Source organism: Balaenoptera borealis (assembly GCF_965194805.1).
Source record: "Balaenoptera borealis genome assembly, chromosome: 1".
Lineage (NCBI taxonomy): Eukaryota > Metazoa > Chordata > Mammalia > Artiodactyla > Balaenopteridae > Balaenoptera > Balaenoptera borealis.
The window spans coordinates 143505844-143523409 of record NC_138860.1 but is presented as its reverse complement, the minus strand read 5'-3'; the positions used below and the strand labels follow the sequence as shown (position 1 = coordinate 143523409).

The following is a 17566-nucleotide window of genomic DNA, read 5'->3' as shown; positions in this document are numbered from 1 at the left end:
CAGTACTTCATTCCTTTTTATGGCTAAATAACATTCATGGTACACAAATACCACGTTTTGTTTATCCGTTTATCAGTTGGTGGACACTGAGTTGTTACTACCTTTTGGCTGTTGTGAATAGTGTTGCTATGAACATTCACATACAAGTCTTCATTTAAACACCTGTTTTAAATTTTTCTGGGTACATATCTATAAATGGAATTTCTGGGTCTTATGCTAACTCAATAATTTAACTTTTTGAGGAACTACCAAGCTGCATTTTCCATTGTGGATGCACCATTTTACATTATTACCAGCAATGTATAGGTGTTTTAATTTCTTCACACCTCACAGACACTTGTTATTTTCTGTTTGTTTGTTGGTTTGGTTTGGTTTGGTTTGGTTTGGTTTGGTTTTGCTTGTAGCCACCCCAGTGGGGGTGAAGTGGTATCTCATTGTGGTTTTCATTTGTATTTCCCTAGTGACTGATGATTTTGAGCATCTTTATATGTGCTTATTGACCATTAAAATACCTTCTTTGGAAAAAAGTCTATTCAGACCCTTTGCCCATTTTTAAATTGGATTGTTTGATCTTCTTGTTGTTGCATTGTAAGTTATTTATATATTCTGCAGACAAGTCTCTTAACAGATAGATGATATGCAAATATTTTCTCCCATTCTGTAGTTGTTTTAATTTAAATGACAGTGTCCTTTGATGAACGAAAGTGCTCTTTTAAATTTTTATAAAGACCAAATTATCTATTTTTTTTTCTTTTGTTGCCTATGATTTTGATATCATGTTTAAGAAACCATTGCCTAATCCAAGGTCATGAAGATGTACACCTGTGTTTCCTTCCAAGAGTTGTAGAGTTTTAGCTCTTACATTTAGGTCTTTTGATTCATTTTGAATTAATTTTTGTATATGGTTGAGGTAGATATCCAAATTCCTTCTTTTGTGTGTGGATATCCAGTTGTCCCAGTACCATTTGTTGAAAAGACTATTCTTTCCCCCATTGAATGTTCTTGGTACCTTATAGATGTCTGGGTTTATTCCTGGATTCTGAATTATATTCCATTGATCTATATGTGTGTCCTTATGCCAGCACCACAGTGTTTTGATTACTGTAGCTTTGTAGTAAGTTTTGAAATAGAGAAGTATGAAGAATTTTGTTCTTTTTCAAGATTTTGGATATTTGGTATCCCTTGCAATTACATGCAAGGGATGTAATCAGCTTGTCCATTCTTCACAAAGGCAGTTAGAATTTTGATAGAGATTGCATTGAATCTGTAGATCAATTTGAGGAGTATTGCCTCTTAACAATATTAAGTCTTCCAATCTATGAACATGGAATGCCTTTCCATTTATTTAGGTCTTCTTTAATTTCTTTGAGCAATGTTTTGTTGTCTTCTGTGTACAAGTCTTACTCCTCCTTAGTTAAATTTATTACTATTTTATTCATTTTGATTTTAAATGGAATTGTTCTGTTTTTTTCAGATTGCTCATTGCTGGTGTATAGAAATATTACTATAAGATTTTTATATGTTGATCTTGTTTCCTGCAACTTTGCTGAATTCCTTTATTAGCTCTGTGATATATATATATGTGTGTGTGTGTGTGTATGTGTATGTATACATATATGTAGATTGTATATATATATTCATATCATCTGTGAATACAGATAGTTTTGCCTGTTCCTTTTCAATTTGGAGGCCTTTTTTTTCTTTTTCTGGATTTGTTGCCCTGGCTAGAGCTTCCAGTATCACGTTGAATAGAAGTGACAAAAGCAGACATTCTCATCTTATTTCTGTTCTTGGGGGGAAAGCTTTCATTCTTTCACACTGAATGGGGTTTTTATACACGGCTTTTATCATGTTGAGGAAGTTGCCTTTTACTCCTAGTTTTCTGAATAATTTTATCCTGAAAGATTGTTGAATTTTTAACTTTGTCAAATGCCTTTTCTGCATGAATTGAAATGACTGTGAGGGTTTTTTTCTTTTTTTTTCTAATATGATGTAATATACTGATTGCTTTTCATATGTTAAACCACCCTTGCATTCCGGGGATAAAAATCACACTTTGTTATGGGGTGTAATCCTTTTAATATGCTCTTGGATTTGTTTTGATGATATTTTGATGAGGATTTTTGCATCTATATTCATAAGGGATATTGGCCTATAGTTTTCTTTTCTTGTAATGTCTTTGTTTGGTTTTGATATCAGAGTAATGCTGACCTCGTAGAATGAGTTAGGAATTGTTTCCTCCTCTTCTGTTTTTTGGAAGAGTTTGAGAAGGATTGGTGTTATTTCTTGAAACACTTGGTAGACTCTACCAGTGAAGCCACGCAGTCCTGAGTTGTTCTTTCTTGGAGGCTTTTGATTATTTATTTATTTTTTAAAAATTTTATTTATTTATTTATTTATTTATTTATTTATTTATTTATTTATTTATTTATGGCTGTGTTGGGTCTTTGTTTCTGTGCAAGGGCTCTCTCTAGTTGTGACAAGCGGGGGCCACTCCTCATCGCGGTGCACGGACCTCTCACTATCGCGGCCTCCCTTGTTGCGGAGCACAGGCTCCAGATGCGCAGGCTCAGCAATTGTGGCTCACGGGCCTAGTTGGTCCGCGGCATGTGGGATCCTCCCAGACCAGGGCCCGAACCCGTGTCCCCTGCATTGGCAGGCAGATTCTCAACCACTGCGCCACCAGGGAAGTCCCGAGGCTTTTGATTATTGATCAAAATAATTAGGTCTATTCAGATTTTCTGTTTCTTCTTGATTCAGTTTTGGTAGTTTGTGTGTTTTGAGTAATTGATCATTTCATCTAGATTATCTAATTTGTTGATACACAAATGTTTACAGCGTTCTCTTATAACCATTTTTATTTCTATAAGGTCAACAGTAAATCTCCATTTCATTTTTTATTTTAGTGACTTGAATCTTTTTTCTTGATTAGTAGATCTAAAGGTTTGGTAATTTTGTTGATCTTTTCAAAAGAACCAGCTTTTATTTCATTTATCCTATTTTTCTATTTTCTATTTTATTTATCTCTACTCAAATCTTCATTATTTCTTTCTTTCTACTTGCTTTGGATTTAGTTTGCTAGTTTGGATTTTTCTTTGCTAGTTTCTTAGGAAGTTTAGATTATTGATATAAGGTTTTTCTTTTTTCTTAATGTAAACATGTTAGAACCATAAATTTCCCTCCAAGAACTGCTTTAACTGCATCCCATAAGTGTTGGTGTGTTGTGTTTTCTTTTTCATTCATCTCACAGTATCTTCTAATTTCTTGTGATTTCTTTTTTGACCCATTGGTTGAGAGTGTGTTGTTTAATTTCCACATATTTGTGAATTTGGCAGTTCTCCTGTTTGTTATCTTCCTCCTTGCCTCCTTCTCTCTCTTCTTTCCTTCCATTTCTTCCTTCCTTCCTTCCTCCCTTCCTTCCTTCCCTTCTTTCTTTTCCTTCCTTCCTTTCTTCCTTTCTTTCTTTCTTTCTTTCTTTCTTTCTTTCTTTCTTTCTTTCTTTCTTTCTTTCTTTCTTTCTTTCTTCTGTCTTTAAAAAGGTTTTTGTGTGTGTGTGTTGAAGAGCACTAAACATGAGATCTACTCTGTTAACAAACTTTAAGTGTACAATACAGTATTATTATAGGTTAACTATAGGCAGAGTGTTGTACAGCAGATCTCTAGAAGTTTTTCATGTGACGTAACTGAAACTTTATACCTGTTGAACAGCACCACCCCATTTTCCCTCCCTCCAGCCCCTGGCAACCACAATTCTATTCTCTGTTTCTATGAGATTGACAGTTTTAGATACCTCATATAGGTGAAATCAGGCAGCATTTATTTTTCCGTGACTGGGTTACTTCACTTAGCATAGTGTCCTCCAGGTTTATCCATGTTGTCACATATGGCAGGATTTCCTTCTTTTTTAAGGCTGAACAATATTCCATTGTATGTATATACCACATTTTCTTTATTCATTCATTTGTTAATGGATATTTAGGTTGTTTCTATATGTTGGTTATCGTCAATAATGCTTCAGTGAACATGGGAATGCATATATCTTGTAGAGATCCTGATTCCAGTTCTTTTGGATATATACCTCAAAGTAGGATTGCTAGATCATATGGTAAGTCTAATTTTAATTGTTTGAAGAAACCCCATACTGTTTTCCATAGAGGCTTCACCCTTTTACATTTTACATCTACCAAAAGTGTACAAGGGTTCCAATTTCTCCACATCCTCACCAACACCTGTTACCTTTTAAATATATATATAATAGCTATCCTAACAGGTGTGAGTGATATCTAATTGTGGTTTTGATTTGCATTTCCCTGGTGATTAGTGATGCTGAGCATCTTTTCATATACCTATTGGCCACTTGTGTGTCTTTAGAGAAATGTTAATTCAAGTTCTTTGCCCATTTTTTAATCTTTTTTTTGTTTTTTGTTTTTTTGGCTGTTGAGTTGTAGGGGTTCCTTATATACTTTGGATATTAATCTTTTATAAGATATATGGTTTTAAAATATTTTTTCCCACTCTTAGTTTGTCTGTTCATTCTGTTGATTGTTTCCTTCACTGTGCAGATTTTTAGTGTAATTACATATGTAATTTAGCTTTTGTTGCTTGTGCTTTTTGGTGTGTTATGCAAGAATCATTGCCAAACCCAATGTCATGAGCATTTCTTCTATGTTTTCTTCTGGACTTTTATAGTGATTTCTCATTTTATTTCATGGTGGTCAGAAAAAATGTTTTGTATGGTTTCAGCCTTTTTAAATGTATTGAAATTTATTTTGTGGCCTAACATATGGTCTTTCCTGGAGAATGTTCCATATGCACTTGAGAAAAAAGTGTATTCTGCTGCCGTTGGGTGGTGTGTTCTATATATGTCTCTTAGATCCAGTTGGCTTATAATGTTATTCAAGTCTTCTGTTTTCTTGCTGATTTCTGTGTAGTTGTTCTATCCATTATTAAAACTGGGGTATGTATATATATAACGTCCTACTATTACTGTTCAGCCCTTTAATTGTTAGTTTTTTTTTTTTTTTTTTTTAATTAATTAATTAATTAATTTATTTTTGGTTGTGTTGGGTCTTCGTTTCTGTGCGAGGGCTTTCTCTAGTTGCAGCAAGTGGGGGTCACTCTTCATTGCGGTGCGTGGGCCTCTCACTATCGTGGCCTCTCTTGTTGTGGAGCACAGGCTCCAGACACGCAGGCTCAGTAGTTGTGGCTCACGGGCTTAGTTGCTCCATGGCATGTGGGATCTTCCCAGACCAGGGCTCGAACCTGTGTTCCCTGCATTAGCAGGCAGATTCTCAACCACTGAGCCACCAGGGAAGCCCCTAATTGTTAGTTTTTGCTTCATATATTTGGGGGCTGTTTATGTGTCTATACTTAATATATCTTCTTGATGGATTATGCTTTTATCACTATGTAATAACCTTTTTGTCTTTTATAACAATTTTCCTTAAACTCTATTTTGTCTGATATTAATATAGACAATCCAGCATGTTTTGATTAGTGTCTGCATGGAATATTTTTTCACATCTCTTAATTTTCAACCTAGCTTACCTTTGAATCTAAAGTGAGTCTCTTGTAGATATAGTATGGTTGAATCATGTTTTTTAATCCGTTCTGCCATTTTTTTGCCTTTTGATTGAGGTTTTAATTTCATTTACCTGTAATGTAATTACAGATAAGGAAGGACTTCTATTTTGTATCGGCTGTTTGTATGTCTTATATCTTTTCTTGTTCCTCAATTCCTCCATTACTGCCTTCTTTCGTGTTCAATATGTATTTTTTAGTATTCCATTTGGATTCCTTTCTCATTTTTTCCTACACATTTTTAAGTTATTTTCTTAGTGGTTGCCCTAGAAATTACAATTAGCATTTTAATTCATAACAATTTAGTTTGAATTAGTATCAGCTTAGCTTCAGTTATGTACAAAATGTTTGTTCCTGTACAATTCCATCCCTCCCTTTATGTTATTGTCACAAATTACTTTTTATACTTTGTGTACCCATCAAAATAGACTTATAATTATTATTTTATGCCATTTTCTTTAAATCATATAGGAAAAACAAGTAGTTACAAAGCAAAAATACATTAATATTGACTTTTTATTTACCTATGTAGTTACCATTATTGCTCCTCTTGTGTTTTTTCCTTTCCCTTCTCCCTCTCTTCATTTGTTCCATTGTTCCTTTGCCCCTTCTTTCCTTGTTTCTTATTTTCATTTCTAAAACATTGGTAGAAAAAAGAGAAAGTTGTATTTTATTATTATTTTAAATTGGGAAGCTTATAATGTCCTTGGTAATTAATCATTTCTCTTGTCTTTGACACTCACATGGTGTGTTACAAAATTGATTTGCCTTTTTTTATAGGCAAGTTCAGCATCCCCAATTAGATGGCAAGCATAGTAAGGGGTAGACACTCTGCCGTATACTTTTGCACATTTCCAGTGTCAAAGGAAATGTTCTGTCTATAGAAGATACTTAATAGGTGGTTGTTGATGTCCTAGATATCCTGCCTCCTTCCTTCAGGTACGCAAGCTATTATTATCCCCATTTACAGTGAGAAAACTGAGAACCAAGAGAGTTCAGAAACTTGACCATGGCAATAATAAGAAGGGGAGAAAAGCATGTTCTTCTGGGCTTTGTACGTGACATTGTTTTTCAGGCAACTTGCCTCAGTTATCTCTGACAAGTCTACAACAAGCTTTCCCACCACTAGCACCAACTTGTGGCAACAGGCAGTACTTGTAATGAATAATCCAACTGAGACAGCATTCAGTTTGAGATGCCTATCTGTTCTTTTTGAATCAACACTGAAAGCAAATGAAATAGAATTATTTCCCACAGACTTCCTGAGCAGTAGAGAGAAATGTTTGAACCTTATTCTCAACTGAAGGACAATACTTGTGAGGGTAGCTCTGCATGCAAGTCACAATGAACAACTTCAAGTGGAGCAGGGAAAGCAGCATGACCATAGTTTGCTATTCTCGAGACTTGAAGTGGGTGGTACTTGTCCTTTTAGCTCACAGACCTCCTAGCTTGGCTTGGGGAACAGAATGGGATAGTAGAAGGCACAGATGAGGCTTTTGGGGCCAAACAAAAAGGGTTTTAGGGCTTCCCTGGTGGCGCAGTGGTTGAGAGTCTGCCTGCCAATGCAGGGGACACGGGTTCGAGTCCTGGTCTGGGAAGATCCCACATGCCACGGAGCAACTGGGCCCGTGAGCCACAATTACTGAGCCTACGCGTCTGGAGCCTGTGCTCCGCAACAAGAGAGGCCGCGATAGTGAGAGGCCCGCGCACCACGATGAAGAGTGGCCCCCGCTTGCCATAACTAGAGAAAGCCCTCGCACAGAAACGAAGACCCAACACAGCCATAAATAAATAAATAAATAAATAATTAAAAAGAATTAAATCTTTAAAAAAAAAAAAAAGGGTTTTAGTTCTGGGCTATCTGCCATACGTATTGCAACTTTGAAGAAGTTACCTCCTCATTTGCAAAACTAAGGATTGTTGTAAGGATTAATTTAAATTGTGTACGTGATGGTGCCCGGAATAGAAGAAATTGATGTTAGCTTTCTTTCCATCCATGGACCCGTCTCACTTCTCCACTGCCCCCACCCCCCCCCCTTTCACATTGTCCAGAGTCCTCATTCTCTCTGCCTCCAATCCCTTATAAAATATACGAGCTGAGGGCTTCCCTGGTGGCGCAGTGGTTGAGAATCCGCCTGCCAATGCGGGGGATACGGGTTCGGGCCCTGGTCTGGGAGGATCCCACATGCCGCAAAGCAACTGGGCCCGTGAGCCACAGCTACTGAGCCTGCGCGCCTGGAGCCTGTGCTCCGCAACAAGAGAGGCCGCGATAGTGAGAGGCCCGCGCACCGCGATGAGGAGTGGCCCCCGCTCGCCGCAACTGGAGAAAGCCCTCGCGCAGAAACGAAGACCCAACACAGCCATAAATAAATAAATAAATAAATAAATTTAAAATTACCTTTAAAAAAAAATATATATATATATATATACGAGCTGATAAATACTTTCACCCTGAAGTGTAAATGGCTATTAGGTTCAATATTTTAGTTTTTACAGGGATGTTATTATTTTAACACAGAACTAAAATCCAATGTCCAAGGAATGAAATTATAATTAGGAAATGTAACCTGCTTTGATCATAGAAATTCAGGCTTACTAAACACCATTCCCCATAAAATGGAGCCAGGGCTTCTTTGAGAAATGACTGGTGTCAAGATAGGGACAGGAAAGTACAATACAAAGGGAACCTGGAACATCTTGTGTATGGAAGAGCTTAAAAAACAGTAGAAGTATGAAGAAATGACTCAGAAGCCAACTTGAAGGGGTTCCCATTGGCTGAACTTGGGACAGTTTAATGATTAAAAAAAAATAGTGGCAAGAATTTATTATATCATATTGAATAAAAACACATTTATGAGTCCATATTTATACTTTAAAAATAGAAGGTGGATATGGAGATAAGAGGAAAAGTCTCTTTTTTTTAACAGAATAATGTCAGCTAATAGATGTAAAAAGAATAATGGAAGTAGAAAAGCACCATTTTGTGACCACCATGGTAATAATTAATTTAGGCAATAATTAACAATAGAAGAAAGCACTGGGTGACAAACTTTTGGGGAACCATATATTCACACAGTCTCAAATTACTAAGTAATTACAATGGAAAACATCTTTACAATGGAGAAATCTGGTGGACACTATCTGACTAAATTATAAAATCTAACATCTCCCATAAGCAGACAATCCAATGTCATATTCCTGCCAAGGCGACACACTGAGCTCCTATATAATCTCTGCTAAAAATGGTTAAACCAAATCTGGTCATGAAGAGACAACCTGACAAATCTTACTGGACTGGACTATTCAAAAATGTTGCTGTCATGAAATCACACACACACACACACACACACACACACACACACACACACACACACACACAGGCTGGGGAACTGACCTAGATTAGAGGAGCCTAAAGCAACTTGGCAATAAGCACAACGCACGGTCCTTGATTTCTTGATTTTTGGATTCCAGAGTGGGGAAAATAATTGGGGACAATTAGGTAAATTTAAAGAAGGATTGCATATTTAATAATAATATTTTATCAATGTTAAATTTCCCAAGTGTGATAATTATATATGTGGTTATGTAAGAGAATGCCCTTATTCTTAGAAGATTTAAGGGTAAAGGGTAATTTTTTTTTGTTCTATTGAAATATATATATGGAGAGAGAGAGAGAATGTGACAACTATAGCCTAAAAACCAATTTGAACATAAAAAAAATACACCCCCAAGAGTAGGCCAGTTATTCAGTCCAAATGGTCAACTTAATTATTCCTCAGAAAAATCATGTGAAGTTTATAAGAAAAATTGTATTCGAAATAACAGGTCCAGCTCATCTTCAGATAAAAAATGTCAAAATCTTCATCCATTCAAGGTCTCTCAGTCATGTGTTTTAGTCACTAGCCTTCAGTCAGCAGATTCTCTAACAGCGACAATTAATTTCACTCATCTAGACATGATGGCTTCGCTTGCTTCACAGTGTTAAACAAAAAGAATCTTGACTGCCTGAAGAAATATTTCAGTAGCAAGGGAAAGTACAGAAACAATGACTGAAGAACTGTACATGCTATATTTTATTTTGTAATGATTGTCTTTTAAAAAATCAGTTCTAACCACAAAACACACACACACACACACACACACACACACACACACAAAAGAACACAATTTTTGGAGGTGATGGCTGAGTTTAGAACTTTGATTATGGTGATGGCATCATGAGTATACACAGATGTCCAAACTCATCAATATGCATATATTAAATGTGTGTAAATGTTTGTATATCAATTATACTTCAATAAAGCTTAAAAAAATGGTTCTGATCTCCGCTAGGAAAATTCTCCTCTTTACATTTGAAAACAGATTTTCTGAAGTATGCAATTTATTCATTATATGATCAGTTTCTTCATCTATAAAATAAAGATTAAAAGTGTTACCTACCTTGTCAGTCTGTTGAGGATAATGAATTAGCAAAGATGAAGCACTTAGAATAGAGCTTAGCACCTAATAAGTACTCCATAAATTTTAGCTGTTATTATTGTTGCTGTTGTTGTCGTAGGTCTTTATGGCCTCAGGATTGGATATCTTCATGGTTACCAATCATGTTCATACAAAACACTGTTGCAGCGTGAAGTCCCATACGTTAATGAAATGTGCAGCTTCTCTCTTTTCTCTCTAAGGCTAAGCCCTGATCAGTTTTTTAATTTATGTTTGTTTTGTTTTGTTTTGTGGATATCTGGAAAATATTTCCAAATCATATAACACAGTATTTATTTATTTGGTTAAATCATTTCAAAAATTTTATTAACCATAACTGGACTTCTAGGTATTTCCTACAACTGCTCATATTAACAAACCCATCTCACATCTTTCCTGGCATTTCTGTCTTTGTTTTTACAGCCCAACTTTTTATGGCTAGATAGCTCCCCCCTTCTTCTGTCCTTAAATGATCTGATAAATTTCTTCCTTTTAGCATTTTGGTATCTTAAGATGTATTAAATTCTGTAAAGTTATATTATCTAACATATGGAGAGTGAGGAAGATACATTTCCTCAGGCAAAAATCACTTCCTGTATTTTCAACTGATATATGTGTGGAGGTTTCAGAATACCATGTTTAGCCACAATGGTTTCAAGTATAGTTTTCTCAAGCTATAATAAAATATAAGCAGTATCTCTAGCACAGTGACCCCTGTCATTCTTAGAAATCATGCTCTTATTATTATTTCTGCGAACCTTGTCTCATGAATGTGATTTTATTCACTTTCCATTTATATAATGTAAATTAAAGAACTTCTTATTTTAAAATATTTATTTTCAATACCCTTGAAAACAATAGGAGCTACCTTGGGTAGTTATACTGTAAAGTTAGATTTTGCTTGCTTTTTAGAGACAAACATCTGTGGATTAAGTGATTAGCCACTATGTGTCAGTGTTTAGATTTTATTTTAAAAATCTGCTTACATGGATTAGAAGGATTTTTGTATAGAGGAAACAGGTCACCAACAGAAGGAGGCATGTGGATCATCTCTTCTAACAGAGTGTAAAATGACGACATGTCTTGTAATTCACTTAAATAAGCTGAGCTAGAAAGTACAGGATTTATATGTCTAAGTGATACTTTAGGTTGGTTACATCATCAGTACATTTTACTAAATGTTTATTTTTGCTACCTGTTGTTTTTATGTTTTTGAAAGCATAGCTTTTGAGACCATATACCTTGCTATTACATTTTTTTCTCATCTGAGTTCCTTAGGACAAGATAAAATAATCTGGTCCAATTTTATTTGACTTAGAGCTTTGGAGTGAGTTTAAAATATGCTTAATAAATGAAATAGTTATATTTATTTTCACTCAATAAATGGCAAACTAATCATTCCTTCCCATCAGTGTAAAATGCAATTGATAATATCACCCTACGCTGTGATTTATCTTTCATAACTTTTGTTTCCCCAGGCACTCCAGTTTTAAATTCTCTAAGGCAGCATTTGTTTAGTGATTTGACACCAAGCCCCTACATGAAATTATAACTGTGGCTACGATCCCTTTCCATTTTGGTGCCTTCTCAATGCAAGAACCAAGAATACCAACATGCTTCCTATGTGACTATTTTAACTTTGTGGTTATGATACTATTGCCCCAGTTAAGGTTACCTGTCCATGCTTTTTCTGAACCATGCTTTACCGTTCTGAGTGATGGTACCCCCACCTCTACCTAAATGACTGTGGGCATTACTGCTGTTCAGATGATACTGTGCTGTGATACCCAGATCCCAACATGTGGGAGTGCTGTTGGCAGACAGCCATCAGCCTTTGTGAATTGCCTAGGCTGTCATGCCACCTTTCCACGATAGTCCACATCCAAGGACTCGTCAACATGGTGGCATAAGGATCAAGCCCCCTTCATCCAAACTCAGACAACTCAGAAGGGTCATTCCAGCTTCAGAGCTCCCCAGGGATTGGTTGGGACTTTCAGTAGGACTGCATCACAGCCTTCCTTCTTTCTCCCTCTGAGCACTTCTGCTTCCTTTCCTTCCCTTCCATGGCTGTTATTCCCAAGAGCACTTCTTAATAAACCTTTTGCATGCTAATCTCCATCTCGGAGTCACTTCTTGCAATTTTTTCTTATAGTATAAATTTAAAATCCCTTGCATTGTAGATGTACATTCATCAGTGACAGAGATGACTTCACCCTTAATTTGAACTTGTACTTGGCTTGAACTTCTTCATTGAAACCCTAGAATTATCTCTTTTTGGGCAACCCAACAGGTTAGTAATAACATCACTTGTAAATACTGAACTAAAATGCATTAAAAAGCAGTATCATTAAGTGATATAAAATCATGTAAGTCTATAAAAGCCCCAGAAGCAAAATTCTCAGTGTCATGTACAGTCTCCAAATGAACATTAATTTCATAACAGGAGTGAGTTCCTGGCCAGGGTGAAGTATTCCCTTTTATACACAGTGGGAGGTAGTCCACATCCTTGATCCCCTTTCTCCAGTTTCTTTCTCAGTAGTCACCAGGGCTGAAAATACCTGTGGGGATGAAGTTTGTCCTAACCCCATCACCTAAAAGTTCAGATCTACTGAGTGCCCAAGTCAATTCTGTCCAAGATTGTCTCTTTATCAAAGGCTAAAACTCACCCATGGTTAGTGTTTGGGATTGGTCTTGCTTCCCTAAACCCAGTACAGTATTTAACAGAGCTAGGCACTTGCACTGACTGTGATCACAGGCCTGAGAACTAGAAGCTGTTTTAAAATGTCAATTTTTGTCATCATCTCTCTTCCCTACCTAGGGCTTGTAAATCCCCTTTCCCAGGGCCTGGGCATTCTTATTCCAAAACATCTCCCAGATTCTGAAAACTGTTACAGTCTAGAAATGTCTCCTGTTGCATTTAACTGACGGTGGATCTCGATGCTGATCGGATGTTGGATCTTCTGTGTGGAGGAATGCTTCAGGAATGAATGCTTTGCTGGCGAGGTCCACTGGATTGTCTGCTGCTGATATGGTGACTCTGCTAGAATGGCTGCTCTTTTTGAATGTCTAGTTCCATGCCTGTCCAGGCCAGGGTTTTCTTCTAGCTGGTGAACACCCTCAGCCATTCAGGGTATCTACATATCAGCAGAGAAAACCTTAGACTTCTCCATTTTTTCACTCCATGGTTTGTGTGTGCAAGACATAGATTTCCTCTTTGCAAGAGAGCCTACTACAATTCTTTTTAAGGTACTTAATCAAGGATTTTCTCCTTTTATCATGTATCCATCCACTTAGAGTCCAATTCAGAGCTTAAAATCTCATCCTGACCTAGTCTTTCTCTTAAAAATTTTTCGGTTTATTTTAAAAAGGTAATATTAGTTCATTTTGGTAAAATAGGAAAATAAAAAAAATAATCACAGTGAATAACCTCTACAAACATTTTAATATATCTTCTTTAAGTTTTTTTCATGAGTGCAAACACACACCCACACACACACACCTTAAGACATACACACAGTGTAAATAATAGTTAAAATAGATTGAGCAACTATTATGAGCTAGGAATTCTGTTAGGCATTTTATATGCGTTTGGTCTTCACAGCAACGATATGAGAAAATGTGGAGAGAATTGCTGTTTTTGTTTTTGTCTGCAGTCATCCAACTCCCCTACTCCATCCACATGGGGCAACCACCCCATGATTTCAACTTGGGTCTGCAGTCCTGGTGGGGCAGCCAGTCGAGGTCCTTTGTCCTTTTCTGGCAAAAGGTTGGACACATATCCCTGATAGACCCATCAGATGCCCTTCCTGCAACTTGAATCTTGAACAGAATGACTCAGAAAGACTTGCAACCATTTTATCATATTCATCTGGGTGGTGCTCTCCTGAAAAGACTTCTTATAATTTTTGCTACCTAGATCTGATGAGCTGCCCTGGGACCTGCCCTTTCCCATGCAGAGTTCTTCAGATTTTTCTCCGAATCTGTGAGATTTTCTACACTTGCAATAACACTGTTTTCTTTATAGTTACCAGGTTTGATCTCACCCACTTACCACCAAAAAAATCCCTAAGCAATATAGAAATGTGCAGAAATATACAAGTATTATTTGAGTTTACAGATGATAAGATCACTATAGAAATTTTCAAAATTATTGTAAAGTACAAAGAAGGTAAAACTTACCAATTATTCCAAAACCTAGATATTATCATTATTACTATTCACATTTTTGTTTATTTCCTTTAGTCTCTCCTCTCTCTCAGTGTGTGTATATACATACATATATACACACACATGCATACACAGATATGTGTTTATATATATACAGAGAGAGAGAGAAATCCCATACTATATGTACAGATTTGTATCATCACTTTTTAATTTTAATATTATTTTGTAAGCATTTTCCTGAGTAATTAAACTTCTTTCAAAATAATTTAAGAACTACAATATATTTTATTGTATGGATATATCATAATGTAGTTAATTATTCCTCTTTCAGACATTTAATGGCTGTTTCTTTTTTTGCTTTGATAAATAGCACTGCAATCAACAACTTTGTTGGCATCTGATTATTTTCTTTGAATAGATTCTGGAAGTAAAATTTACTTAAAGGCTTTGAACGTTTTAAAGATTCTTGATATCTATTCTCAAAAACTTTTCAGAAAGATTGTGCCAATTTATAATTCCATGGCTAGTGCTTAAAAGTTAGTTTTATTCAATTCTCCAAATATGGATGCTGACTTATAGAAACGAATGCCAAAAGTTGGAAAATAATAGCCTATATTGTATCAGGCATTTCTTTAATATCTTTTTTTCCCCTGGTATAATGTAATGCAAGCTAACTTTATAATTAAAAACTTAGAAAAATATTCTAAAATGCTTGTTCCAGTTGTATATGAAAGTGTACTTTACTCTTTTCAACATTATTTTGTGTTGTTTTATTTCAATGATTCATGTTTTGCACTTTTCTAACTTTTCATATTTGTTTGCAATATTTGTATTTCTTCTTCTCTGAATTCACAATCATGTCCTTCACATATTTTCCCATTAGCTCTAGTATCATGAGGACAACTGGGCATCCTTCCCGAAGGATCTATTCTCTGCTTGTATAGAGCCCAGAAGGATAACTCAGTTGCCCCTCAGTTACTCTTCTTAAATACTTCAAGTAGTTTAATCAGCTGTGGCTCTTAGTAGTAAGTGTTCTCATACACTTCTAAGCATATATGATTGCAGTAACTCATATTTGCAAAGGAGTTTTTAATTCATAAAAATCTTCCACATCCGTTATCATTTTTGCCTCTGTGAGGTATGCAGGGCAGGTTAGCGTCATTAGCATTATTTCAGGAATGTGGTGGTTGGTTTCCAGAGGAGAAAGCTGTCATCATTGCCAGTGAGGAGTAAGGACTCAGACAAAGTCTTCAATTCTTAGATCTTTTACTTTTCATTGTCATATTACTAATGTTGCTAGTGTCCAGAAGTATAAAATACTCCACACAGGGTAAGAAAGTTCTGGAATAATGTTAAGGGACTCAATAGCAAATGCATGTACTGTATTTTTAGAATGAGACTGATTTATATTGGGGGCCTTTTAATTGCAGTCATCCATCGGTTTTAAACTTTCAATGTCTAAGTATAAAGATGCAGTAATATAAAGGATCCAGCTGCATTTTTACACAGAGCATGAATTGATGAGTTTATGAATGAGTGAAGTGATGGAAATCAACAGCAAGACTAACAATATGCCAGCCCATTTCAATAGCCTAAGCTATACATCAGTACCTTGGAGAGTTTCCAATTTTACACCTCCCCCTCCCCCATGAACATTCTCAGAAAAGACAAGTTTTCAACCGTTAAAGAAAAATAAGAAGCATTGTACATTGATATCTTCCATGTTTTTTGAAAACTAAAAGATCATTTCATTTTTCATTTTCCTACCTTTTGCCCCATTTAAAATAAAATTGCCCATGGTTTGTGGTCTCGTGAGAGCTTATTTGATTTAAGCAGCTTTATAGTATTTTTCCCCCATAGGAAACACATTTCTTTGCCTTATCTGCAAATTAAAATATCCTTTTCTAATGAGAGCCTAGAAGAAAATCAACTCTCCCTATCTAGAGTGGTTTTTATTCACGGGTAGGATCTATTTCTGCAGACGTGGTGGAAGCAGAGTGTGGGTCTCCATAGCTGTAGCCAGGAGCTGCCCTACCGGCGAGGAAGGAGGCGGGAAGATGCCCGAGACGGCCCTGTGTACTCTTAGGCCCCCGCGGCCGCTTCTGCCCTTGGGGCTGCGCCTCGGCAACCCCCCATCGCGCACGCGCACTCGCTGCCCCCCAACCCTAGCTGCACCTGCCAGGTCATAAACCCCTTCCCAACCTCTCGCTCGCTCTCCAGGAGGCACTGTCTTGTCTCACGTTGATTGGTCGAAGCCCAAGAGGGCGCCTCCAATCAGCAATCCCTCCTGCTCAACCTATTCCCGCTCTTCCCGCCCCCTCCCCGCCCCACCCGTCCCCCTCCGGCACCTATCTTCTTTGTGACTGGTGCGCGCCCAGGTCACTCATTGCGGCGGGGAGAGGTGTGCCGGAGTGGGAAGGACGGGTGGGAGGACGGCGGGGAGAAAAAGGGAGGGGAGGGGAGGGGGCGGGGCTCAGGTGCCGAGCAGCGCGGCCAGGGCCAGACAGGGGAGGGGGCGAACTGCGGGGCGGGGCAGGGGCAGCGGCGAGGAGGGGGTTACGCCGGCGACGTCGGCAGCGCGAGGCTTCGCGCGTGAGCGGCGCGGGCGCTGGGCCTGGCTACCGAGCTTTCCCGGCGGGCGAGCAGGTTCTCGACGCCGGCGCCTGGCGGAGCGCGGGGAGGAGGGAGGTTTTGGTGTCAGCGGTGTAGTTGACGGCTGTCCCAGCCATGGAAGAGACGCAGCCGCTTCCGCAGTCTGAGCTGCCACTGTGCGACAGCCTCATCATCTGGGTGAGTACGAGGGGGCGAGGGGGGCCGGGGGACCGCGCAGAGGTCCTGGGGGGGGGGGTGCCTGGTCACTGGCACCTCTCAGGTGAGCCTGCGGAGCAGCGGGGACCACCTGCGCCGTAGCGGGGGCCACCTGCGCCCCGGACTCCGCTTACTGCCCTCCGCGCCTCCAGTCGCCCTTGACCGCGAGAGTGCCACCTACGGGTCGCGGGGCAGGTGTGCGTCCATGAGTGAGTGTGCCTGTGTGTATGTCTTTGAGGGCGGGGGGAGGGTAAAGGGAGCTCTGGGGGGCGGGACGGAGGAGGATCATCTTACCGCCCTGATCGTGCTCCTAACAGCTGTGGCGGGAGCCAAGCGCCCATCCCTTTACTCCCCGCTCTCCCATTTTCTGCCCCTGCCCTGCGCCCAAGCCCTAGACTTTCTGGGCCACCGACACCCTTGCCTTCCGTCTGATGAACTGCCTTCCCATAGTGACCTTTGTGCCACTTGGGAGTGAAGATCCCCTCTGAAACCTCCCTCCCACTGCAACCACCTTCCTCGACTTGGACGCAGGTGA

The 17566-nt window shown here is 38.4% G+C and overlaps 1 protein-coding gene across 5 annotated transcripts in view; it reads left to right on the top strand.

Annotated features, from left to right (window-relative positions):
• HOOK1 (hook microtubule tethering protein 1) overlaps positions 1–17566 on the top strand; it is a 108353-nt gene that overhangs the window by 23320 nt on the left and 67467 nt on the right. For 2 of the 5 annotated variants that reach the window (XM_082357134.1, XM_082357136.1), the window contains exon 1: positions 16760–17013. The exons of the other annotated variants lie outside the window; for them this stretch is intronic. In XM_082357134.1, coding sequence (XP_082213260.1) covers positions 16951–17013 — 63 coding nt within the window. In that variant the 5' untranslated portion in view covers positions 16760–16950. Of the gene's footprint in view, positions 1–16759; positions 17014–17566 lie in introns of those variants that run through there. 5 annotated transcript variants of the gene reach the window in all.